The sequence below is a fragment of the Podarcis pityusensis genome (genome assembly GCF_964106645.2).
Source record: "Podarcis pityusensis genome assembly, chromosome: 4".
NCBI lineage: Eukaryota > Metazoa > Chordata > Lepidosauria > Squamata > Lacertidae > Podarcis > Podarcis pityusensis.
The window spans coordinates 79,418,438-79,445,544 of NC_138027.1; the positions used below are offsets into that span (position 1 = coordinate 79,418,438).

Consider the following 27,107-nt stretch of genomic DNA (forward strand, 5'->3'; position numbering starts at 1 on the left):
ATGATGTGACAGAATTGTTTAGTTGCATTCTATCAACCCCCATAGTAGGAAAGCAAATTGGAGAGCAATTTTGACTGGGAAAACAGCTGACAGAAGAAGAGTTCAGCAAACACCCCCCCCAGCCCCCATCTGCTCCGTCATGCTCACAACCTTCTAAGGCTGCTTTTCATTAAAAAAAAAAAATGGAGACTAGTTACAGGCTTCTGTGCATAACTTCTGGTTTTGGTCTTCAGAAACTGGTTCAGTTTCAGGGCAACTCCAAGCCATAAACCAGTGCCCAAGCCGTAAAAATTGTGCAACTCATGCTGTGGTAAATGAGCCTGATGTAGCTGATTGTTTATCAGGAGTTTGAAGCTGGGAGGCGCCACCTTTTTCAAAACATTTAAAAAATCAGTCTTCATGTTTTATGTAGAGTGTGGTTTGATATTTATTACAGTGGTACCTCGGGTTAAGAACTTAATTCGTTCTGGAGGTCCGTTCTTAACCTGATGGGGCCTCCCACTGCTGCTGTGCCACCCCCGTGCGATTTCTGTTCTCATCCTGAAGCAAAGTTCTTAACCCGAGGTACTATTTCTGGGTTAGCGGAGTCTGTAACCTGAAGCATCTGTAACCTGAAGCGTCTGTAACCCGAGGTACCACTGTAATGTGATTCTATTAGTTGTTGTTTTTGTTATTTTGAGATCATCACTGTACAAAGATGGAAATAGAGTTCTATTTAAAGTGACTGCTTCTAAGGACTTGGGCCAGAAAAAGATGTATAATACTTTTCAAGTTTTAAGTCATAGCATTTCTTCTAAATGTTGGCGCACGCTCTCATTCCAGACATTAGAAAAAATATTCTGGTGCCTCTATAGGGCAAGCTCACCTTTGTTTTCTGAATGATGCCGCCACCTTAACCTCAGCTGACTTTTTCCTCTATAGGATGCAATTTGCTCTTCCTGTCAGATTAATCCTTTTGGTATAAGCTGAACAGAAATACCAATCTACAGAGTTTCGGAAGCCCGAATAAATAGAAATGTCATGTGCAGGAAAAGGCTATTTCCAGCTCAGCTTTTGTTCTCGTTTTTTGTTTTTCTCAAGAGTAAACGAAACTCTTTGGGCTTTGCAGATATTTAAAGTCACAGATGAATGCCTTCTGAGCAGCCCATTTGACTCTCTCCCATAGAACAATTCTGGATTAAATGGGCTGTGGATGGAAGTTTAAGCTGCTTAACGAAATTAGAAATATTCAAGCATCAGAAACATAAGTACCAATAGTTTAGAATTTTGTTCTGGGCATCTTGGTGCATTCTTTCATTATCTTGGCCTTAGAATCCCTCCCCAGCCTCCATAACTCTGTAGAAGTATTACATTTGTGCAACACTGCACTTTTGGCACTCTTGTTTGTTATTCATCACTCCTTCCTAACTACCATGCGCTTTTATCTATGCAAAAATCTTCCATTCTCTTCCTTGAATTCCTCCTCATGCCCCACAACAGATGCTTAATATCCACTGGGAGCTAAAAGTCTCAAGCATATCATTTTATTTCTGTGGTGCAGTGGGACAGCGTGTCTTGCTGTTAACCAGAGGGTTGGTGGTTCAAGCCCACCCAAGGATGACTGTGGACAGGATTCCTGCATTGCGGGGACCCTCAAGGTCCCTTCCAACTGATTCTACGATCATTTTGTTTGCTTTTGGTGTCATACACTAGGAAAAGCACTGCATATGGCTGTTGCAACTGTTTCGATTCTGGTCTCATCCTCTTAATCTCTCCCGTCTATTGGAAATGAGAGGTGAAAGCTAAGATGAGCTTCAAGTATCTCTCAGGGTGCAGTAACTGTTTCCAGATTTAAATTCCTTTAAAAGCTAGGCCAGTTGCTACTTACTTGACCTTTGACTCAGCTCCTCTTAAAGTGCACTGATTTTTGCACCAGCCTCTTTTTCTGGAATATATCATGAGAACAGTTTATAGTGTTGGTAACAAGCCTTGATTGGAAGTCTATGTTTGATGCTGCACTCCAAAGTTTGATACAGTGGTACCTCAGGTTAAGTACTTAATTCGTTCCAGAGGTCCGTTCTCAACCTGAAACTGTTCTTAACCTGAAGCACCCCTTTAGTTAATGGGGCCTCCTGCTGCCGCTGCACCGTCGGAGCACGATTTCTGTTCTCATCCTGAAGCAAAGTTCTTAACCCGAGGTACTATTTCTGGGTTAGTGGAGTCTGTAACCTGAAGTGTATGTAACCTGAAGCGTCTGTAACCCCAGATACCACTGTATAGGCAGGCAGTAGTAGTAGTTGTTTCACCTGTAGATTAATTGGGTGTCTTTGAGGGAATAATTGAGAACTTGCAAAATAAGTATCTCCTGGTGACGGAGACACTGGAAATTACTAAGTGTTTGGAGGGATTTGAAAAGATTGTCACTAAAAACCTGGTGTGAATGGGTTTCGACACTTGCTTCAGTTAAAGAGCTGTTGTACAAACTGAAAGGGTCCAGAGAACTAACAAGCTTTGACTCGTTTTATGGTACATAGCATAGCTTTATTGCATACATCCAATTGGGGGATCATGGAAGGCTTTGGAGAGACCTGCTTGAAATGACTGCAAGAAAATTTCAGCCCTTATAGTATAGCTCATTCGGTAGAGCACCTTAGGGTTGTGGGTTTGAGCCCCATGTTGGATGAAAGATTCCAGCATTGCAGGGGTTGGACTAGATGCCCCTCATGATTTCTTCCAGTGCTACCTGATTCTGTGAATACACCACCATCACTGCCTAACACTTGTAATTCATTGTTCTATGCAACTGATTTTTTATTACCATAGTTTTCTTGCGTGTAAAAATTGGTATTTTTGTATGGTTGTTTGTTGCAAGGTTTTTAATTGTCTTTTTAAAAAGAAGAGCTCACTTTTCTTGTGATGTTCAGATTTGTTGGCGGGGAGAGTTCCTGCCTCTTAATTGAAATCGTGCCTTCCCCATCTGGTAGATTTGTGTTGTGGAGCTGGGGCTCAGTGGTGTAGTGGTAATTTTAAGTGCAGAATAGCATACTGACAGTCCCCATAGCCATGTTCCCAAGGCGAGCTCATAGCCATGCTCAACAGAAGTGAACAAGAATGCAAGCAGCTGTGTGTGTGTGTGTGTGTGTGTGTGTGTGTCTATATATCAGGCTTTCTCAACCTCAGCCCTCCAGATGTTTTGAGACTACATTTCCCATCATCCCTGACCACTGGTTCTGCTAGCTAGGGATCATGAGAGTTGTAGGCCAAAAACATCTGGAGGGCCGAGGTTGAGGAAACCTGATCCATATCTATATATAAACATATATACCTGCCACTCAAGAGAAGCACTGCAGCACATAGTATGATACCCAAATCATTAGGACAGGCTGACTATTGTAGAATAAACTGGCAAAGGTGTTAGGATGTTGAACCCTACCCCATAGGGTTGTTATGAGGGCAAAGAGGGTTGCTCCTCTCTCAGGTATATTGCTGTGGTGCTCTCAAAAATAAATGCCATCGCTCCTTCTGTGGAAAAAGACCTGGAACTGTATTTTCCCTTGTTCCTTCTTCACAACACCACTGCTTAGGAGAGCTACATTTTAAGTGTTGAAGGAAAATTTGGCTCTTGAAGCAAGTTTGCAAGAGCTGCTGGGAGAGATTCAGTTTTCAAGTGGGCAGCTGGAACCCTCTGAGCCAGCAGATCTGCTAATGGGTAAGCCACCCAAAATGGCAGGGTTACCAGCCAGCCTACCTGCCCATCAGGTGGTTTGAGGCAGCTGCTGGAGAAACAAGAAGACATGGTGGCTTCTGGGAAAATCTTGCTTCTGCTGATCTAAAAAAACTGTTGCAAAGCACATACCTTATGACCTCCATTAAGACCACATTGCTCAGCTATCAAACTGTCAGGAGCTTATTTTAATATGAATTCAATTGTAGACCAAATCTAATAATTGTGTGCTCCCCCTCCCCCTTCTCTCTTCCCAACAGGATTATTTTTACCCGGGATATTTGGGTGAGTTGCAGTGATACCCTTTGCTTCGTACTATTTTGTTGTCACTTTCTAGGCACAGTTAATATCTGCCCCAAAATGTGCCGTGTAACAGAGCACATCTCTTTATCTTAAAAGAGATCAAGTTGCTGATTCTTCTTTTTCAAAAAGAGGCACATTTTATTTGCCTACAATTACAAAGTAATACAGTTATAATGACTGGCTATTATTCAGAGAATTGTGACCCTTCAAAATCTGACTATTACCCTATTAAATTTGTGTTGAACATGTAAACACTAGAATCTTCAAAAAAACTATATTCTGTTTTGAGCAAATTCTTCAGATTCCCCTCCCCCCAAACTAGATTAATCACAGGTCCTAATAAACTTTAGCACCATTGCGACATCTGCATTTCAAAGCAACAATATATTTTGACAAAATTAATAATGTTTATAGCATTCGAATTGTGTTTTTTCTAATAAGGCAGTTGTAGTCTAAATAGAACAAACAAGCAAACATGCTGAATAGAATACCAGGAAATCAGAAGTTAGTTAATATGCCAACTTGCTTAACAATGTTTGTTTTTGTTCTTCAGGATGTATTAGGAGGTATGGGTCACCATATACAAGAAATCCAAATTTCCATACATGTGTGCACAGTAAGTATTTTTCATATTTCTATGTTACTAAAGGAATACAGTATTGTTGGTTGTTGGCTTAGGTGAAAAGCAAGTCGAGTTCATGTGAATATTGTCGAATGCTCCTTATAATTCTTCCCATCAGACTTCCACTTTGTTCCATTGGATAAACTATTGCCTGTATTTGAATTTCATAATAAACTATGGTTATGGTGGGCAATGATATAGTGGAGAAGGAACATGGAGGAGTGAAGCTCTGGTACTTTGTCATTAGTGATGGCATCATCTGCTGGAGCAAGCTTCATCACTTGTGTAAGATCTGCCAGGATTAGACGACGGCTCTTCCCTGCATGTGATCCCTTTGTGAGGTAGGCTAGGATCAGCTGGCCCAGTGTTACCCAGTGAACAATAATTTCCGCAGCATGCTAATCACTGCACCAACCTTTGCCAGCTCACTTTTCTATAACGCGGGTGGCACTGTGGTCTAAACCACTGAGCCTCTCTTGAGCTTGCTGATCGGAAGGTTGGCGGTTCGAATCCCCACAACAGAGTGAGCTCCCATTGCTCCGTCCCAGCTCCTGCCAGCCTAGCAGTTCGAAAGCATGCCAGTGCAAGTAGATAAATAGGTACCACTGTGGCGGGAAGGTAAACGGTGTTTCCATGCACTCTGGCACTTGTCACTGTGTTCCGTTGCACCAGTAGTCATGCTGGCCACATGACTCAGAAATCTGTCTGTGGACAAATGCTGGCTCCCTTGGCCTGAAGCAAGATGAGCGCCGCAACCCCATAGTCACCTTTGACTGGACTTAACCATCCGGGGGGTCCTTTACCTTTTTTTTTACCTTTCTATAACAGTTGGGTATAAAACCATGTTTTGCTGCTTTGTAGTATATAGATAGAATGGATCAAGAGACCTACCTGCGTAGGTCTCTTTGGGGAGGTGACTATGGGGACTGTCAAGATAAGTTCATGCGCTTCAAAATTCCACACTGTGCCATAGGTGAGAGGAATAAGTCTAACCTCCCTCCAACCCCCCCCAAAGAACCCCTCTCTCTGTCTCCTTCCCCTATTCTTCTGTGGTCCAAGTATGAGGAACTATTGGGAAACCTCTAAGTTCTGATTTTTCAGTTCAGCACAGTTTAGCATTGGACCTGAGGAGGACAACAAGCGGAAGTTCAATGGTGCAGCCAAGAGTGCTTGCGCTATAGCAAAATTACTGTATTTTTCGCTCTATAAGACTCACTTTTTCCCTCCTAAAAAGTAAGGGGAAATGTGTGTGCGTCTTATGGAGTGAATGCAGGCTGCGCAGCTATCCCAGAAGCCAGAACAGCAAGAGGGATTGCTGCTTTCACTGCGCAGCAATCCCTCTTGCTGTTCTGGCTTCTGAGATTCAGAATATTTGTTTTCTTGTTTTCTTCCTCCAAAAACTAGGTGCGTTTTGTGGTCTGGTGCGTCTTATAGAGCGAAAAATACGGTATTTTGCTGAATGGAGTCCATAGTGATTCAAATATTTTCTTACCTTGCAACGGTGCCTCATCTCCATCCAGTGTAATGCCATTGCAAGAAGGTCTTGGGGCTTAAGAAACAAGAAGGGATTCACCGACCTCCTTGCAATGGCATTGCACTGGATGGAGTCGAGGCACCATTGCAAGGTAAATTGAGGGAGAGGCTTCTGATAGTTGGAGTGCTGCTGGGCCCTCCAGGATCACAGTAGAGGGCATCCAAGCAAAATAAGCAAAGCAAGTTTTTAAAAAAAGTTAAATTGCCAAATTTCTGTGGATATTGGGAGGCCAGAACCAGCCTGTAGGGCACAAGTTTTCTACCCCTGATATACAGAATTGTAGCCTAAGTGTCTTATTACAATCTGGTTAAACAGGCCATGTAATCCTGTCAAACGTAGGGAGTCTTTCACTAAATGACATGCAGCCTACGCTTCATTTTATCTTTCAAGATCAGAACCCATTAACATTGTGAAAGATTCACCTAAAAGTTAACAGATGTGGCTGTAACTTAATTCTGGGATGAATATGCAAAATCTCAGCAATTGCTGCCTACAAAACCCTTTTTATTCAGTGCAGAATAACCCTTTTTGCAGTGATTTTAGAACTGCTCTGCTATCAGTGCTCAGTCGTGTGGTTGTGCTACAAAGTTCCAGCTGCAGGTTTTTTTGTGGTCGCCATTTAGTATCTGTAGCAGTGACAGCTCTTCCTCCATTCATTGCCACTGCCATCTACCACCATGGATTGGGCCCAGGGGGAGAGTGTAGATAAGTAATACGGCAGACGCAGGGCTGAGTTGACTTGGGCTGTTATGCTGACCTGAAACCAGACTATGTGTGGCCAGGTGGGCTTTTGGGCCTGAGAGGACAGTAAGAGGAGGTGATGAGAAGTGGTTAGCTTCTACATTAAAAAAAATACCATCACAATCATACCATACCCCCTTGTTAGTGTTAGAAACTCAGATATATAAGCTAGGTGCCAAATGGCTCCTTTAACCAGGGTTACAGTCACCAAAACGTAATGCCTAGTTGCCATTTTGGGGCCAGACGACTTGAAAGTTGTATTTTTCAATATGACTTTTTGGTTCCTGACACAGTTTTCTACTGTTGTCCATCTTTACAACCTGTAAATTTTTTTTGCTAGACAGTGTAACGTGCTTAGGGGGACAGAGTGCCTGGCTCTAATTGAAGAGGTTGGCAAGCATTGTAAATATATACATCTTAATACTTCAGATGGGAAGGAAAAATAGAACACACTAGGTTCTATTTTTCTATTGCGATGAAAGAAATCAACAAATTATTTGTGTGCTAGGCAGATGGCATGGTGGGGGCTGCGCCATTTGCCTGACACAATTGCTGCTTGTATTGAGCCAAAGGTGAACTGCTGGGGAAGCTCCGCTAGTGCCATCTTGGTAGTCAAGATAACCCCACAATTAACTGGTAATAGTTGTAACCATGAGGTTATATATGCTTATATTCACTTGCTTTGATATGAGCTAATTGGCTTGCTTTGATGTTATCCTTATCTGTGGGCTTGGGGTGCTGGGCTCTGAGCCCAGAAAGGAGAGCTATCTGTAAGATGTGGCTCTTTGCCACCTATGCTCTTATCAGGCCAGGTGAAGTGATGGGGAGTCCTGGCCAAAGTGACACATGCTGCTTTGTGTATAAAGAATGTATGAACATTTGCTTGGGTGTGGGAAGCCATCTCCTTGCTGTAGTATCCGTCCCATGTTTGTAAAGGCTGGGAGACTTGGCAGGCTGATTTGCTGTAAGTCTACACCTAGCACTAGAACTTGATCACTCTGATGTTTTTGACATCCTTCTTTGGTATCCCTGCACCCAAACGCTCCCATGAGCCGTCCTGCAGTTCAGGGCATTGCTTCATATTGAGATGGGAAACAATGAGGTGGCTGTGAGGTCAGTGCAGTGCAAATGTGCTGGCTAGAGTGCTGGCATGTTTGCACTGCACTGACCTCACTGTTGCCTTCCTCCTCCCGCCTTTCCATTGTGATATACAACAGCAGCAGAGATCAGGAAAGCAACATGACCCCACCCCACTGTCTATTGCTGGTACTAGGGTCCAATATTCTTTCATAGTATTTCAAGGTGTGGTTAGCACTAGGCCTGGGTGATATATTGGTATATTGATGTATATTGATATATTGCCCAGGACCAGTATGTGGGGGCAGACCGCGGTGACAGCTTCACTCAGCAGTATATCGCTGGTGAAACTGTCACTGCTCTTGAGTCCCTCTGCCTCCAGTGCACTGAGGGAGAAACAAACTAGTTGGGAGCTGGAGGCAGAGGGACTCAAGCAGCGGTGCTTTCACCAGCGATATGCCATCATGTTTCATATTCTTCCCCGGCTAAGAGAGAATCAAGCTGAATCAGCGAGGTGCTTGGCTACCTCCGCTTGGTCTGTCTTCGGGGAGTGGGGGGCAAGCGGGCAAGGTAGCTTGCCCACTCCCCATGCCAGCGAAGGCAGAGGGAGCTTGACCAAGGAGTCCCAAGGTCCTTGCTGCTCCACCACAAATGGTAGGGGTCTCAGGGCTGGCTCCATTGGGGGCAGGAGCTCTCCTGCCCCACAGCAGAGCCTGGCCATGGGGCCTCAGGGCTTGCTCAGCTGGGGCCAGGAGCCTTTCCACCCCCGGGCTGAGCAGCAGGCTGGAGCCAGCTGTATTGGCCACAGCCCATGAGGCGCTGGGGTGAAGCCACCTCAGCTCCCATGATGAGAGCTGCGGTGGTTTCACCCATCTCGCTGGCTGGGGTCAATGCAGCTTTTTTCAACATTGTGGTATTTCGCCAAACATCGTGGTATTTCGCCAAATGTTTGGCTGGCGATACACTGTGATGTTGAAAACCCAACATCACCCAGCCCTAGTTAGCACTATCAGAAGTTTCTTGTATGTGTGTACTAAGGACATTAAACACATTGCTGGAGAGGCTGGGATAATGAGAGTGAGCTCTCTTGGTATGGTGGTCACCTTCACCGTTGAAAGTAAGAGTGAAGCAGTGAAAGCAAAGATATCCAAAGCACTGTGGAAAGAAATCCTTTGGAAGGTAAGAGAAAGGTGAGATGATTGGATATGGAAGGCCTGTAGCATGCTAACTTTTTGACTAGCTATGTGCAGTGTTAGAAACTGAGATATGAAAGCTAGGAGCTACATGGCACCTTAAACCTAGTTTTTGGGTGCAGCAACGGATTGTCTAGGTGCGGGGGTTTTTGTAACAAGAATACAAAGCTGAAAATGAATGAACTGCAGCAAAAATAATATGTTCATTTACCACATGGTCTAGTCCTTTCCCTGCCCACGCCCCTACTATTCTTCAGAGGGTCTCTTCTACAGTCTTCAGAAAGTAGCTAGAAGTAGGGAGGCAGAAAAGGGTCCTCCTTTCCTTCCACTCTGGAGGTTTAATCTGAAATCTTAAGCGCAGTACTGCACCCAGAGCTCAGAAATCCGTGTCGCAAAATGCACCTAGAACTATGGGAGTTTAACACTGCCCATGTGCAAAATGTCTCGGTTCAGAGAACAACAATGGGCATATATTGTTTGGAAATGAGGCTAAGAATGGGAGTGGTGACCGAGCAATGGAAAGCATGGTTTAAAGAATACCATCTGCTGAGCAAGAGGGAAGAAGAATAGAACAGATGCAGTGTTTTTCCTGTGCGTGAAAAATGCTTCACATAACATTTATCTTAACAACAACCACCTGTAAAGTTGGGTATGTAAAGCTATGAACTCGCTAGGTTGCCTAAGGCAATCTGTTGTCTCTCAGATCCTGGCAGGGAACCTCTTACTTAGAAATGCTTATGCTGTGCCTGAGAGATAGCAAGCCTGCCTAAGGCAACATATTGAGTTCACAGGGTACAAACAAGAAACCTCGCAGCATGCATTCTTGGCTAACAGATTTATACAAGGAAAAGAGACAGACTGAGGACTGGTGTGGGCATCATAGTAAAAGGATGATTAGAATCCCTTGTCCTTTGCTACTATTGTTCTTAACACTGGCATAGCTGACACACAGATCTCACCCATGGTAAGATTTATGCCTGAAATGAATTATGGGAGGTGGTAGGCATGATAATTAGTCAAGAGGAAAAGTTAGGGTTCCTTGCTATGCCTGTGCCATAGAGATACATAGAAGTTAGAATAGTATAGAACTCCTGGCTTTCTGATTTATGTGGGATACTTACTTTAAGAGGAGAGTAAAGTGCAACTGAACCAGGAAACAACATAATATTCTTCAAATGAGTACTGACTTGGCAAAGTGGAGGTGGCAGCTTAGCTTGGTTTAATTTTACTGCAGCCAAAGGATTTTTGTGTGCTTCTGTGGGATCTGTTTTGCTGCATTGGCTGTTTTCAATATGACTTTGTGAATATCTCAAATGGTTTAGACAAGTAAGCACTATTAGCAACATTTCACCTGAAATATTTGAATACCATGTTACGTCACTGCTCTACTGTCTTGTCTGCATCTTGATGATACAGGTATTTGCTGCATTACAGTGCAGACCTGTGGCTGCCGAGTTGCATTCCACTGATTAGAGAGACTGTGATAATTCACGAAGGCTTCACTAGAGAAAGCTCAAATGTGCGGTTTGGGAGTGCTCCTGTATCCTGCCTCCAACTATATCTTTCTTCAAGGTCTTGCTTACTATTACATACTTAGAAGACTTTGTGATGGGGATTGTCTTTGCCTTCAGTAAGGCTTCTTTTGTTTTAGTGTTTAACAGTCTTATTGTAGAGATGTTTTCAAACAGTACAGTTTATGGCTTTCAAGATTTTAGCGAATATTATAGGTATGCTTCCCTTTGGCAGAGGATAGTCACATGCCACTCCTTAAGAATTAAGCGTTCTTTCCTCCCTTTCTTACAACAGAACATTCTGCTACAACTCAAGATAAGTTCCTATCTCCAGAAGAAGAATTCCTGGAGCTCTGTCTTGTTAGGCTTAGGACATAACATATATAATGATTATTAATAAATTGTATACCATTTCTGCAATTAATGTTTTTTCTTCCAGAATGATGACTTCAAGTCAGAATGGGCAAAGTAAATGGTTGCCACATTTTTTTCTTTAAAGAGTGAGCTCTCCAGGACAATAATTCATTTAGCTTGGCAAGTGTATTAACTTTTCTGTAATTGAGCAAATTGCCTAGAACAGTGGTTTTCAACCAGTGTGCCGTGGCACCCTGGGGTGCCTTGAAGGATGGTTAGGGGTGCCATGGGCAACTGTCTTCCCCTCTTTCCTTCCCTCCTTCCTCTGATGCCCTCTCATGTCTCTGCCTCCTAAAGGCTTGCACAGTTGTTTGTTGCAGCTGCCCTGGCTGCAAGCTTCCCAAGCAAATGGTGCCTCTGGGACTGGCCAGGGGGTGCTGGTTGCTAGGAGCTGAGGTGGCCTTGGGAGTAAGCAAGCAAGTGGGTGAGGGAGCCAAACCAGCTAGTCTGCCAGCCCTTGCTTTTGGGAATGGACAAGTAGGAGGCTAGGCAGGCAGGCACTGTGCGGGCCTTTCTTGTGCTTGCTGTGTGCAATGCCTGCCAGGGAGCTGAGTGCCCAGTCCTGAAAGGGAGCCTTTCCACCATGCAGGCCCAGCAGTGCCCACTGCTGCCTCCCAAAGTAGGTTACTAGCCTCACATTCACCTTTGGCCACTCTCCGCTGGGCCACTAAGGCTGGGGGCATCTTCTTCCCAGCCCCTGTAAGGCAGTGTAAGGAGGCAGCTCTCTTTGGGGCAGGGAGGGCAGCTCAGAGACCAGGGGCAGTGGCGGTGGCTGCCCAGAGGACTCCCAAGGAGAGGGGAGAGGAGGCTGAGGAAACCCTCCACAAGGGAGGGTGTTTGAAAAAGGGTGAGAGGCTGCCAGCTCTGCAGGCAAGGGGTGACATAACTGGGCTCCTGAGCCCCACAGGGGTGCTGCAGAAAGTATGCAGTTGGTCAAATGAACTGTGGACTCCAAAAGGTTGAAAACCTCTGGTCTAAAACACAGTGTCTTGTGGCAATGCAGTGCTGCCATCTTTCTTTACAAAACAATGCTAATAACTGCCTCCTTTCTCCACCAGTTTTTGTTTATAGAGGCAACCAATGCATTTGCCACCTCCAGAATTTGTTTGAATGGTAATAGCAATATTGTCTTAAATAATTTGATTCCAGGGTAAAAGTTTTATGTGGTGTGTTTTCAACCCTTCCCTCCATCCCCAGATTTGCCAAATCAGTGTTTGCCTAGTCCGTGTCATAAAGACGGTACGAAAACATGTGACGACTTGAAAGGCGGATTCCTTTGCCGCTGCAGACCAGGCTGGCAAGGAGAAAGATGCAATGAAGGTAAGTCTTGTTCTGTGCTGCTTGTGGCTGTGTGTTCACGATGAGGATAATGAGATGGCGAATGGTTGCGGCTCAGTGCAGATGCTTTGCATGCAAACCTTCCCAGGGTCAATACTACTACTACTACTACTACTACTACTACTAATTTATTTATTTATATGCTACCCACCTGACTGGGTTGCCCCAGCCACTCTGGGCGGCTTCCAGCAAATTTAAACATCAAACATAGTAAAACATCAAACACTAAATATTTCCCTAAACAGAGCTGCCTTCAGATGTCTTCTAAAAGTCAGGTACAGTTGTTAATTTCCTTGGCATCTGGTGGGAGGGTGTTCCACAGAGCGGGCGCCACTACCAAGAAGGCCCTCTGCCAGGTTCCCTGTAACCTCACTTCTCACAATAAGGGAACTGCCAGAAGGCCCTCGGAGCTGAATCTCAGTTTCCAGGCTGCACGATGAGGCTTGAAATGCTCCTTCAGGTATACTGGGCCAAAGCTGTTTAGGGCTTTAAAGGTCAGCCCCTACACTTTGAATCATGCTTGGAAATGTACTAGCATCTGTAGATAGTGGTGGAAAAGACTCCACTCTGAAATCCTTGAGAGTTGCTGCCAGTCGGTGTAAATCAGGGGTAGTGAATCCATCTCCCATGTGACAGATGCAGTCCCCGTGGCTTCTCCTTACCCTGCACAGAAATTGGGCTTGAAAACAACCTTTCATGGACACCAAAAGGAGGCTTTTTTCTATGGTGCAGGGTGAGTTTTGGAGATGAGTGTCTACAGCTGGGGTGGGATAAGTTTACCCTCCCCTCCCATGCACTCCAACTTTTCTGCTGAAAGCCCCCCTTTCCCACATGACAGTGAAGTTTGAAAACAGCCATCTACTGTGTTTGCAGCACCGAAGTGAATACACCCAATATTTATCCTTTCTTTATTTCCAGATATTAACGAATGTGCCGAGCAGAATGGTGGCTGTAGACATATCTGTTACAACACGCTTGGCAGCTATCGCTGTGCTTGTAATAATGGGTTTGAACTCATGGATGACAATAAAAGTTGCAAAGGTAAGATGTGAGTACAGAGTAAAGCTTAAACCATTTAACATTAACTTCTTCATGCATGTTGGTTCATTCACTCCTTTGCTGATTTAAGGCAAACTGATAGTTTGCTGATTCAGAAGAAATGCCAAACTAGTATTTGCATCAAACCAGGAAAGGAGGAATGCCAGGAGCAAGGAAGCAAGCGGAAGAGGAGGAAGCATGTGTTACATCTGAACTGCTCCAACGATTTAAGCTCCCTTTTGTGGGAATTGAACATTTAGCAGAGTTTTGCAGAAGAGAGCCCTGGATTGTTTGACCCTTTAATTTGTTCCCTCCTGTAAAAACTACACGAGACTCTTAAAGTTTAAAGAACAGATAACTTTTACTTAGTGTAGTTGCAGATACAGATTAAATATACTGTGCGGGTGGATATTTCTTAAATTGCTAATACAGGGTGCATAAACAGTTACAGACTGTTCTACTCCGAGGCAGAAAGCAGCACAACATAGCATAGCTGCTGTAACAGTTAAAGACTGTTCAAGTAACTGCCGTAACTGAACCAACTGCCATAACTGAACCAACTGCCATAACTGCCACAGAGTGTATGACATCACAGAGTTCTACAGCTCTTACAATTAACCCTTTACATGTGGTGTTCTTTTTGGATGCTAACACCCCACACCCTTATGTACTATGGGGCTATGATTGTTTCATTTTGTTGTTAGTCATGACTCCAGTGCTTTTCCAGAAGCCTACTGCACAAACACCATTGGAATGAGTGAAAGCTCGATAACATCAACATTATATGACGATTGCCCCCGAGAGGCATAGCCGTGCTGGCCTGTCATAGCAAAAATAGGGGGAGTGGGGGAAGGTGATGAGATAAGACAGGGGAGGGGATATAGTGATTTAAAATGTATTGTATTGTAACTTTTGAATAATTTTTTAAGACAATTTTATTCTGCACAAGCTGTTCAAGTGAACTCTTTTGCATCTGATAAAATGGGTTCTAATCCATGAAAGACAAATCAACAATACATTTACCAGTCTTGGTGCCACAGGACACTCCGTTCTCTTTATTAGCATGTTGCCACCGACGGCTAAATTGAACTGTTGCTAATACTCCTTAGTTTCTTACAACTATGGCTTAAGATTCCAGTACGAAAAGCCAAGTGTGCATGTCTAGGCATGTCTGTAGTTATACCACAGAACTGTCCAGCGCCATAGCAAAGTGGTGATTCACAAAGGATTTGCATGTTGGGTTGTGCCAGAGTGCCCCAGCTAACCAGCCTCTTTTGACTCTGAAAAATAGTGCCTTGTGAAGTGTAGATTTTCGTAGTTTTTCTATATATTGCATTGCATTAGCTCATGAAATAAGAGTTGAGTTTGGAAATGTATGAATATTTCAACAATATTTGGTGGGAATCTTCCTTAGAATTATTCAAGAAATAGTTAACAGTGGCTAAGTAGCTGTAAGACTGGGGGTTTCTTTCCTGCCTATGTTTTTAGTAAACTATGTAAGACTTCTTGTCTTTTCAACAGAGTAATGCTGTTGTAGTCTGCATATGGGAAAAACCCTACTCTGTACCCATTCTCTTTTGGCAGCCGTTCTAACCTGGTGCCTATCAGATGGATAAGCACACACATGCACACATATATCTACAATTCCCATCATCCCTGACTCTTGGACATGGTGGATCAAGCTACTGGGATTTGTAGCCCAAAATATCTGGAGGTACTAGGTTGGGGAAGGTTGTCCTATAGCGTAAGTTTCACTTGGTGGCTTCTAGATGTTGCCAAACTACAACTCCCACCATCCCTGGCCATTGAGCATGCTAGCTGGGGCTGATGGGAGTTGCAGTTCACGTCTGCAGTTCCAGGATCAGCTCTATTAAACACACATTTTTAAATCCAGACCAAGAGAGTGGAAGGGAGTGCAGGTGACATCATTTTTCATGTCCTGCTGTGCAAACAAAGGTCATATATGCTTCATGTTCTCGTTCACATTAGTATGCAATAGCGAATTTGGATATGAATCTGCTCAAGATCTGTGCACATGATTCCAGCAATAGAATCACATGCAGAAGCATCCTCCCGTGTGTGTGTGTGTGTGTGTGTGTGTGTGTGTGTTACTGGATTGAAAAGGCTTTGAAAATATGTTTTCATTTTTTCCTCAGCAAAACAAACAATTTGTCATTTCCTAATTCTGTGATCCTTTTTGTCCCACAAATTCTGACCTTACTTTATATTGCTGTCACATTTTTCCTGTGATTTTTTCCGATGTTTCCTCTCTCAATAATGTGGTAGCATTTTACCCAAGGTGCTATACGGCTTACAAAACAGCAGCTTCTGGTTTCTGGGAAGACTGAAGTCATTTCCTACTTCTATTATTCAGTTGTAACAATGGAATGAGGATTGACTCTGGACCAAGATGGAACTTGGGAACGATAGGCATTGAAAGAATGTTGACATTCTGATTATTGCTGTTGATTTTTGTTCCTTTTCAGATATAGATGAATGCACAGTATCACCAGGCATCTGTGGAGAAGCTCAGTGTAAAAACGTGATAAGCTCTTATTCGTGTGTCTGTGATGATGGCTATGTTTATGATGATGTCAGAAAGGTTTGTGAAGGTTAGTAGATGGAATTAATCCCAGAAAGATAATTCTGAGGCTTGATAGATTGCTGTCGTAAAGCCCCCCCCCCCCTTTGATAGTTATTTTTAAGTCTTAAGGGCAGTGATTCCCAAATTCCTCCCTCACCCCCAACCACTTGAAAATTTCTGATGGTCTTGTTGAACCTCTTAAATATTTTTTGCCCTTTATAGCAATCATAATGTAGGGTGCAAGATGTGGTATGAGTTTTAATTCTCTTTGTATTGTTTCTTTTATTTCATATGTTGCATTTTTTATATTACAGTGTGCACTCCAAAGAATTCAAACTAATATAATAAAATGCAATATAAGAAATAAAAGACAATTGAAATACAGTTTAAAATCCGTGTGAATATGTAATGTGGACAGTGCTGCGTACCACCTGTATGAATCAGTGGTCCGTGAACTACAGTTTGGGAACCCTTGTAATCTGAGTCTTCCCCTTGCAGAATGCCAATACATAACCAACAATGAGTCTTGGAAGGTTCCCCTGGTGGACAAAATTAACAACCAATTTTAGCCCAAAATTTTTCCAACAATCTCAGTGGAACACCCTCCACTTGGGTGGAACTAGGGTGACTAGGGAGAACTTGGTATTATGAAGCAATCCCTTTTGCATAATGTCATAAACATACTACGGAATTTCAGAGATCAGTAGATGGAATAGGACAAACTGAAACATATTAACATCCTGGCCATGCTTTCTATGCTTTCACTAATCCATTTTCTAGCACTGATCTTGGAGTGTGGCATTCATTCCTGGATCTCAAAATTAGTATCCCTAGTCTCGCCTCTGATCCCTTTATGTTTCATCCACAATTTTACAATACAGGCAGGACCCAACCAAATGATTCATTGGAGAAGTGTGAGATTATATAGAATTAGGGACTTTTATGACAATGGCATACCCCTAACAGGTGAACAACTGCCAACAAAATTGGGGAAGAAGAGGGAGTGTTGGCTTTATAGGCACCAGATCACCCACTTTGTCACTGCCCCAAACTGTCCTTTCCCAATCCACCAGATCCTTGACTCCATTCAGAATTGTAATATTCATTGCCACTCCAGAGTCCCCCCAAAATGCTGTCTGTCATATATGAAATTATTGATGATATTAAAGAAGAACACCTTGAGTGCCCTATGTTCCCTTCCACCTGCCCCAGAGGGAATAAGACGTGCTAGATATTACTTTTGGACAACAGTTGTTATTGTTGTTTTTAAGCCTAGCATATTAAAAAAGAATGTAAGAATCTGCGTCTCTGCTTTCTCCATTGTTGCTGGAGTATAGATGTGGACGAGTGTGAACAGAAATATTGTGAGCAAGCATGTGTCAATTTGCCAGGAAGTTACAGCTGCCACTGCAATGGAAGAGGTGGAGTAAAACTTTCCAAGAACATGAACACCTGTGAGGTAGCTTTTTTACTTCTGTTCACCAAGATAAGAACGAAAGAATGCAGTCCCAAAGCTTTGAAACAACTCTTTAGAAAGGGGAATAGTCCAACTGGCTTAGACTCCTTAAGACTGGAGGCAAACCCATTAAAAGACCAGCATAACTTCAAAAACAGTGTGTGCCTACAGTGGATTTCAGTTCCTGGAATGTAATTAACTTGGTATTTGTTGCCTGCTTTCTCCTCCCTCCCCTTAATTCTCAAAAGGAAATATTAAATAGGAACATAGGAAGCTGCCATTTTTCAGAGTATGTTGTTTGTTTATCTTGCTTATAATTGTCTATTCTGCTTGAGAGCAGCTCTCCAGGGTTTTCACCGGACATGCCAGGGTTTGAACCTGGGACCATCTGCATGTGCCCGCTCACTGAGCTGCATCATAATCAACTTACTCTTCTTTAGCTGTGTCTAAACATACATTTCTATGCCCAGACTCAGTGTGGAAGTAGGTGACTGCTTAATCTGCAGTTACTAACTGGAATGAGGAGGGATTGTTGGGAGTGGACTCAGCTATATAGCTGCAAATAAAACGTTTTAGGTGTGTTGTAAAGTGTGATATACAAATGTGACACTAGATAGCAATGGTGAACTATGGCAAAGTCAATATATATTTTTCAAAACATTTTTTAAAAAAAGTATTTTCACAGCGTTTTTTATATGTGTGTAGATTCCACCTGTATGACTGTAGTCCCCTGGTTACTATTGGACAGTTGCAGTGGCATTGAATTATCAGTGTTTTGAAGATAAAAGAAATCAAAGAAAATCGCTGTTTCTAAACCTTGTCTTAAAGTTTTATGTGTGCATATGTGTGATTTGCTTTTCTCCCTGCAGGACATTTTGCCCTGTGTATCTTTCGCTGCTGCAAAAAGCGTTAAATCCCTCTATCTTGGAAGAATGTTTAGTGGCACACCTGTTATCAGACTACGTTTTAAAAGAAAACAACCAACGCGGTGAGAATCCATTTTTAATTAAAGAGGAAAGGTCTTTTCTAAACACATGCTAAACTGGGGGATAGGTATGGGTCAAAACAGATGATCTTTCCATGACCAATAACTTGCTGTCACTATTGCAGACAGAATTCTAGAAAAGTATTTGTGGCTACAGACAGACAGTATAGTCTTTTGTAGGCATCAGTCATGACACTTGCAGTCCCATGTCACAATAACATAGTGTTCATAAGCAGACATGGGGAGCCTGTGGCTTCTCAGATATTTCTGGACTAAAGATTCCACATACCTGACTATCGGCCATACTGCATGAGATTGATGGGAGTTGGAGTCCAGTAATACCTGGAGGACAACAGATTTCCCTATCCCTGCCTTTAAGGTACTACAGGATTCTGCAGTCATGTTTGTCACCTAAGTGGACAAACCCCTACTATTTCTTGGCATGCCTTTGGATGATGTCTGCACCCTTGTATGTGTGTGCACTTACGAATGGCAGCTGTCATTGACAACGTGATTATATATCCTTTATAGTCAGTACCTGCATCTCTGAAATGAATCACTTAGATGAAAAGCACACTATGTTTCCTGCTTCCTGAAACACTGCATAAATAACTGATTTCTATTTCTTGTATCCTTGTGGCCAGACTTGTGGCTGAATTCGACTTTAGAACCTTTGATCCTGAAGGCATCCTTTTCTTTGCTGGAGGCCATCGAGACAGTACGTGGATCGTCTTGGCTTTGCGCAATGGACGGCTAGAGTTGCAACTGAAGTACAATGGAATAGGCCGTGTGACCAGCAGTGGACCAATGATCAACCATGGAATGTGGCAGACAGTGGGTATAGTACAGGCTGCTGTTCTCATGCCTTATAACTCTTTAAATCCCACACCTCCCAACTGTTTATTTAGAGCTCTCTGTATTTCTCAAATGATGAATTCTGACACTTAATATTTTAATGCAGAGTATCGTTTTGTTTTTCTATAACATGATGTCAATTGCTAACCCCTAAAGGACACTTTAAGAAATACTAAAAGCATTGCTTTTTTTAAAAAAAAATTGAAGTATTCTTGAATATTATTGTGTGCAAGAGAGAGAGACTCCTTATTTGTTAAGAAACTAATGGATAAAACACATCCTTTGCAGTGCTTTCCTCATAATTCCAGTTACGCCCATTCATGTCTGGTTCAGTTCCTGAACTACCATCAAAACAAACAGTTTCCTCCATTCAGTGGAGCAAACTGAATATAGTTTGTTTGTGTGTATGCATTATAGGAGGAATTCATCACCATGCTGTTAGAAATGTTCTATCAGCGCAAGATTTCTGCTTGCCCAGCAGAACCATCTCTCTTTTCCCCTCTGCATGCAGTTCTAGGGGTTTTCCCAATGCTGCCCAGAACCAAAGGACCAGGAGGAAAAGGGGAGGAAGCCTTACTGCACTAGTGGATGTGCTTGCACGGGCTTCAACTAGCAGGACCAGTTAATTAAATCTGGCCCAAAATAGGGGGGGGGGGGGAATAATACCTTAACAGTATAGAGTGCTCTCACGTATGTAAAATGATGGATTAGTTAAATGTTTTTTGTTTATAAATAGTTTAGACTTACAGTGGAAATATGTAATGCAGCTAACATGCACAGGCTTGTCAGCTGCAGCAGCAAAACCAGAATTTCTGGGTTACATAATGAACATCTTGACCAAAAAAACCTCATGGTAAAGTAATGCCAGCCTACAAAACCAAAAAAGAAAACATTGCATTTATCAAAATTAATTCCAGATTTTTACTGCATTGATTGGTAAAGCGATGAATTTGTATGATATCATTGTGGTTGTGTGTGTAGAATCCGGTGCTTTTAGTACTGGATGGAAGAAATGTGGACTGGCAAATGCAATTATTTTGTAATTTGATGTTAATTGCAAGAGCTTTTCTGATAGACTAGGAAGTAGTTTTAATCCCTGTTAATCTTCTTTACTCTGCCAAAAATTGTTCCTTTAGTTGCACTGTTGTACTTGATGACTTGTAATTCATGTTCTTCCTCATAGTTCTGCATAAAAACGATCAAGAAAAAAACTCCACATGTGATGTATAAATGTTGATGCCCATGAGGCTTGGTATATCTTCTTGGGGTTTTTTGGTAAATAGGATCAGGTGTTAAGAACAAAAATAAAAAGCCAGAGCAAATTTGTAAATATCTACCTATATGCTGTTAGAAGAAAAACGAACAGTTCTTGGCAGTCGGTTGCATTCATCCAGCTAGAATTTGTTGACTTGGATTGCTCCCAAAGCTTCCCCTAAAACTACTGTATTTGTGAGTTTGAGGTCTTTCTCCAAACACCTTTCCCTTTTAAAACATTTTGGAGTTATGCAGTCCTTCAGGTGTCCCCTCCCCTTCTTCCCATTGTGTGTGTGTCTTTGAAAATGTTACCATCTCCACTTGCCATGTTTCATATGATCCTCATTCCTGTGTAACATAGTCTGGTGTTTGCTGCTTGGGCTCCTTTGGGAGATAGGGCAGGAAATCAATAAGCAAGCAAGCTTCTACATGGGCTGCTTCCTGGTACATGCAGGCTGAACATTTCCACTTTGCTTCTTTGTTAGCCAAACAGGGAAACCACTTTGCTGCAGCTGCCTTGGTGCTTATGCTTGAACCAGCACATGTGATTTGTTTCTCCCAAACAAACCATTCTCAGGAAGTCAAGAACAAATCTTGGATTCAGATCATGGTTTGTCTGGAAAGAAGCAAGCCTGAACCATTGGTTCAGACTTAACACTAAGCCTGCCATTCCATGGTTTGTTTTCCTATTTGAGGGCAGCAGCAAAGCAGGGATCTTGTGCTGTGGCAGAGAAATCAAAGGAATGCACTGGAGCAATCAGATGGCCATCAAACAAGATTTCATCCTAAAAGAGAAGCCATATTCCTCACACATGCCACAGCTCCTACATGGTGCAAGACTACATGGTGCATACCTTCCTATAAGATATGACACAGAACTCTGCCTCCATAACCCATTGTACTCTCTCAGGTGCAGAGGATGGGGCTGGTTCCCAGGGTAAAGGGATTAAGGACTTACCTTGCAATAGTGTTGGAAACTACAAACTATATGGTCTTCTTCCTTTGCATCATAGTCAAGATGCAAATATAAAACTGCCATAGCATTCTGTAATACTGCCTTCACTTTTGCACATAAATTGGACTTGCTTATTGTACATGAAAAGCCAAAGGAGGCTTGATCATAGCTATGTGAACTCTGTCCTAAATTTCTGGAGAGACAAGAATGCTTTGTTACTACCTGATGATGTGATGTTAGCTCCCTCACCTTTTTTTCCTTTTCTTTTGTGGATGCCTTTTGTATCATGCAGGTACTAAACTTCTGAACTAAACCAAACTTCTGAACCTGTTTGTATCTCTCTCTCCCCCCCCCTTCAGATATCTGTGGAAGAGCTGGAGAGAAGTTTGGTTATAAAAGTCAATAAGGATGCAGTTATGAAGATAGCTGTCTCAGGAGATTTGTTTACTCTGGACAGAGGACTTTATCAGCTGAACCTAACAGTGGGAGGTGTTCCTTTTAAGACTAAAGATCTTGTCCAGCCTGTAAGTACTACTGTTAAGTATATATAGGGAGTAATCCACTGGTGTGAGGTGGTCAGCTGGCACCCCATAGGTCAGATCCAGACTCTGAATCAAATTCATTTGGTTTCTGGCATTCTTATTGAATTTGTATTTAAGCTGTGATGAGATGCCCAATTTCTCTCATAAGATAAAATGTTCCAATTCTCTTTTTAATTTTGTATGTACAGTGGTACCTCGGGTTACATACGCTTCAGGTTACATACGCTTCAGGTTACAGACTCCGCTAACCCAGAAATAGTACTTCGGGTTAAGAACTTTGCTTCAGGATGAGAACAGAAATCGTGCTCCAGTGGCGCAGCAGCAGCAGGAGGCCCCATTAGCTAAAGTGGTGCTTCAGGTTAAGAACAGTTTCAGGTTAAGAACGGACCTCAGGAACGAATTAAGTACTTAACCCGAGGTACCACTGTAGTGTTGTGGGTATTCCTGGGCTCAGGTGTTCGGGACAGTGGAGTCCTCCTGTATGGATTTCCCCAACTTGGTGCCCTCCAGATGTCAGTGTTCAGTAAAGGATGAACTCCCATTAATGTCTACAAACATCTATTAGCCTCTCTCCTCATTGTCTTTCCCTCCTAAACTAAAAAGCCTCTTGCGTTTTAGCCTTTTCTCATAGGGAAGCTGCCATAACTTTTTTCCCATTACTGTGATACCCTATTTGAGATTGGTTGACATGGATTGCACACAGTGTTCCTAGTGCGGCTGTACCGCAGTTTTATATAATGATTCGTTTTCACATAAGGCCATCTTAGTATCTTTGAAAGACATAACCTGACTTTTTGGATTTGCTGTTACTTTATGAATTTATTGCTTTTCTGTGCCCTACCTTGGAAATATTTATATTTAAGAGAGGTATTCAAGTCTTTAAAAAATAATTTATGAAATGTTTTAAACCCATATCCCTCATTACAAATTCAGCAAAAAAACGAAAGTAAAGCCATGCACTTAATCTTGTTAGATTAACCCACGAATGGACGGGTGCATGAGGGGCTGGAATTGGCTGAATGGCGAGGATATGACCATCCAAGAGACAGTGAGAGTGAATGATAAGATGCAGTGCTTTGCGGTTGCAGGAAGAGGCTCCTTCTACCCTGGCAATGGTTTTGCTGTGTTTAATTTCAGCTATGGTAAGTGTCTGGTAGTATTATGCTGCAGAAAATACGCATTTAAATTTTGCAGAGAAAGAGAATCAGTTGAGGAGTGCTGTCTTAAAATTGCCATATCCTCTTCATAAAAAAAGCTCAACCTGAAATAGAGGTTCAAGTAGTAAAAGAGAAAAAATGTTAGGTATATTAAACCCCACAGAATATAGAAAACTCTGGTTTACTTTTTGCCGCTTGCACTTCACAGTGTATTTTTATATTTCAGTTCGGACTTTTCTTGGTCAGGTCAAAGCCTTCCATGATTTGTTATCTGGTGAAACATTCCCTATGGGTTAAAATGCAATGGTGAGGGTCATTTTTCTCTCTCTGGCCCTCTGGCAGTGTTGATTACACTGAGAGTCGATGTGGTCACCTTCTCAGTGACATGTGCTGAGTTGAGACTAATAATCCTGCACAGACTGAACACAGTAGAGGCCTTTAGGAGGGTGATTTACATACACATCCATTTCAGCCAAGATTGAAATTGGCATTTGCTCCCTGAACATATACTATACTGTGTTATTTCAGTGTTGCACACAAGAAGAAAGTTTAATGTGGAAGTGCATACCCAAAAAGACTATCTAAAATTAATGGGTCAAGCGAAACCTTGGCATTTAAAATCAGATGTTAATATATGCATACATACACACTTGTGTGCATGGATAGATAGAAGGAAAGATATAGAAGGCTTTAAAAAGCAGTTTAAAATATATGATTGTTGTACGGGATCATTTCTTTCTGTGTAGTAGTTGCATCTTTAAATAGGTCGTTTTAAATTCTCCTCCCTAAATTTAGCAATGCAAAGTACAAAAAAAAGTTAATTCAGTATATTGTATACACATGCCATCAACCCCCTAGGCTCTTTTGAAAGCAAGGATGGGATAGGAATTCAAATAAAAAAAATAAAAAGCTATTACTGTAATACATTTTTCTGCCAGGTTTTTTTTTTTTAAAAAAAAATAGGGCACCAGATGCCCTATTAAGGAAATTAACAAACTAATATTTTATAGAGGATAGATGATCATTTGGACAGATTATTATTATTATTATTATTATTATTATTATTTACTATCCAGAGAAGTCCCTTCCTTTGGGATTATAAAACATACTAGTGAATCTTTGTGATATTGACCTGCCTCCAAGCCAGATGCCTGATCTAGCTCTCCTTTGTTGTACATGCAGACAGGTATCAGTCAGACTGCTTCCCACAATCCCAGGTGTCCTGGGTGATTTGACTCATCCTGTCCCCATGACGCTTTATAGCAGGAATTGTCAGCAGTGAGCACCACAAATTTTCCATGATGAATTGTGCCACAACAACAAGGAAGATTAAAATGTGCCGCAAATAATAGCCCTGCAAAAGGCGTTCTGCTCCCAGTTTAATAACTGACATTTTAAAAAACAAAACAAATTGTGCTAGTTTGGTATCCATTCACAAAGCATAACACTGAAATAAGTGAGAACAGAACCTGGGGCTACAATTAGGTCATGCGGACCACGTTCTATTTATACATTTATATTGCTGTGAGTTTTGTGAAAGTCATCTTGTTTTCCCCTTGGGTTCGCTGATATCAGATCACTCAATTACTTCCTAAGGCTCACGGCTGATGCAGAATGACTCACATTGAAGGATCCCCAAGTACGGCGGGTTGATAGCCTCTGGCAATCAGAAGTCTCCCTGCTGATTAAAAAGCTTAACCTTGGCTTCAAGCAATCTACAGGGCTATAGCACTTTCTGTAAGATGGATGAAACAGAGCAGTTAAAATAGTTTCGTATGGAATGGCACTCTCCTTTATACTGGTGATTTAATAATATGTAGCTATCTGTCCCGTCCCCCCCTCAGATGAGGAAATCTTATCTGTGCTTGACTATTTGAAACTTTTATGTACCTAAGTTCTGTTTTTCTTTCTGTAGCCCAGCCACTTGACACCAATGAAACAGTGAAGCAATGGGAAGTAAAAGTAAATATTCTGATTCGACCAGCCACAGATACTGGGGTGCTCTTTGCCCTCATCAGCAGTGAAGCAACAGTCCCTTTATCAGTGGCTCTGATTGACTATCATTCCACCAAGAAACTTAAGCAACAGGTAAATACGTATAATTTTAGTTTTTTGTTTTCATTTGGTGTATGGCTGAGGTTTTTAGGACCAAGATGAGAAGGCAGCATGCCAGACCAAACATGCAATCCTAGTAGTTACATTTTCTACACACACAACCCATCATCTTTCTCTATCCTCCATCCAGGCATCTAAGAGGAATTATCAGGGTTCAAGGACCCATTCCAGCCAAAAACACTAAAAAAAAGGGAGGGTATGAGGTAGGGCTAGTGAAAGATGTGGCACAGAGGGAGTGGGTGTGTTCTGGGGAGAGTCCAGAGGGCTATATATAAAGGATTGGAGAACCACATTTATCCCCCAGGCCTAAGGTTCCCCACCTCAGACTTGATGTCCCCCACTTAAATACTCCCAACAAATCAGGCATGAAAGTTTATTTTGCTAGATGTTACCTGATGCTGTTAGAGTTGAGAATAACACAAATAGGGAGTCACATTGCTATGAGAGCCAGTGTGGTGTAGTGGTTAAGAGCGGTAGTCTCGTAATCTGGGGAACCGGGTTCGCATCTCCGCTCCTCCACATGCAGCTGCTGGGTGACCTTGGGCCAGTCAAACTTCTTTGAAGTCTCTCAGCCCCACTCACCTCACAGAGTGTTTGTTGTGGGGGAGGAAGGGAAAGGAGAATGTTAGCCGCTTTGAGACTCCTGAAGGGGAGTGAAAGGCGGAATATCAAATCCAAACTCTTCTTCTTCTTCTTCTGGTGAGGAACTGCTGCAAAATAACAGCAAGTTTTCATAGGCCATGGAGTCCATACTGTCAGATGCATCACAATAGAATGCTATGGATAGACACATAGAAAGCTGCCTTCATAGTGGGCCAGACCTTTCTTCTATGTAGCTCAGTATTGTCTTCTGCAGTGACTGGCAGGGCCTTCTCCAGGATTCCAGGCAGGAGGCATTCCCAGCCCTACTGGGGATGCCATTGGGGATTGAACCTGGAACATAGGCATGCAAAGCAGATGCTCTATCACTGAGCTTAAGGCCCCATAATCTAATTCACTGAGTTGCAACCTATGCCTTTTTGTTCCATTTTCTCTTTTGATACGTTGTGAATGGTTTTATTGAACTCAAGAGAGATACTGAAATTGTACCAGCAGATTTCCAACTATGCCCACAACATAATATATACATAAATTTAATTGATGGCCAGAGATTTATATCCATTAACAATGAAGTTTCACAAAGCAGAATACTAAAGTAGTGGGAACAGAACTCAGGGCTATGGTAATTAACTGAATAGAGTGGTTAAGGCTGTGCTAGGCACTGGATTTCACAGAATTCAGTGGAATCTACTTTTAGTAATCATACAGTCAGTGATTCTATACCCTCTTGCCTGAATTCAATGGGGCTTTTTTCTGAGTAGAGATGTACAGGATTATATTGTAAGACTATAACCTTCATAGAATGTAGTGGGGTTACCTCTGAGTAAACAGGCACTGGATTGTGCATTGATGGGAGGGCGTTCCTTGACACTAGTATTAAATGTTTAATAACAAGAAATAAATTCTTAGCCAGTAGCGTTTCACAGACCTAGACAGTGATGGTGGAAGAGGTAAAAAAATGAAAGATAACATCCACCTCCTCAGCTTGCTTTTCTTTGCTCACTTCACCCACCATAATTATGCAGGTCCCTTCTTGCCCATTTCTTATCGCCATAATAGCTAAAGTGGCATGTCCCATGTTCAGATGTAGTACACCACTGGTTAACCACATTCTGCAGAACAAGCTGTGT

At 42.4% G+C, this 27,107-nt stretch overlaps 1 protein-coding gene across 1 annotated transcript in view; it reads left to right on the top strand.

The window, feature by feature from the left end:
* The window catches only part of GAS6 (growth arrest specific 6), a 45,161-nt gene that overhangs the window by 13,090 nt on the left and 4,964 nt on the right, over window positions 1-27,107 (top strand). The window contains exons 3-13 of the mRNA XM_081003061.1: window positions 3,964-3,988; window positions 4,560-4,622; window positions 12,296-12,418; window positions 13,355-13,477; window positions 15,961-16,086; window positions 17,396-17,517; window positions 18,384-18,502; window positions 19,144-19,333; window positions 21,923-22,087; window positions 23,079-23,247; window positions 25,178-25,350. Of these exons, the coding sequence (XP_080859187.1) occupies window positions 3,964-3,988; window positions 4,560-4,622; window positions 12,296-12,418; window positions 13,355-13,477; window positions 15,961-16,086; window positions 17,396-17,517; window positions 18,384-18,502; window positions 19,144-19,333; window positions 21,923-22,087; window positions 23,079-23,247; window positions 25,178-25,350 (1,398 nt within the window). The remainder of the gene's footprint in view (window positions 1-3,963; window positions 3,989-4,559; window positions 4,623-12,295; window positions 12,419-13,354; window positions 13,478-15,960; window positions 16,087-17,395; window positions 17,518-18,383; window positions 18,503-19,143; window positions 19,334-21,922; window positions 22,088-23,078; window positions 23,248-25,177; window positions 25,351-27,107) is intronic.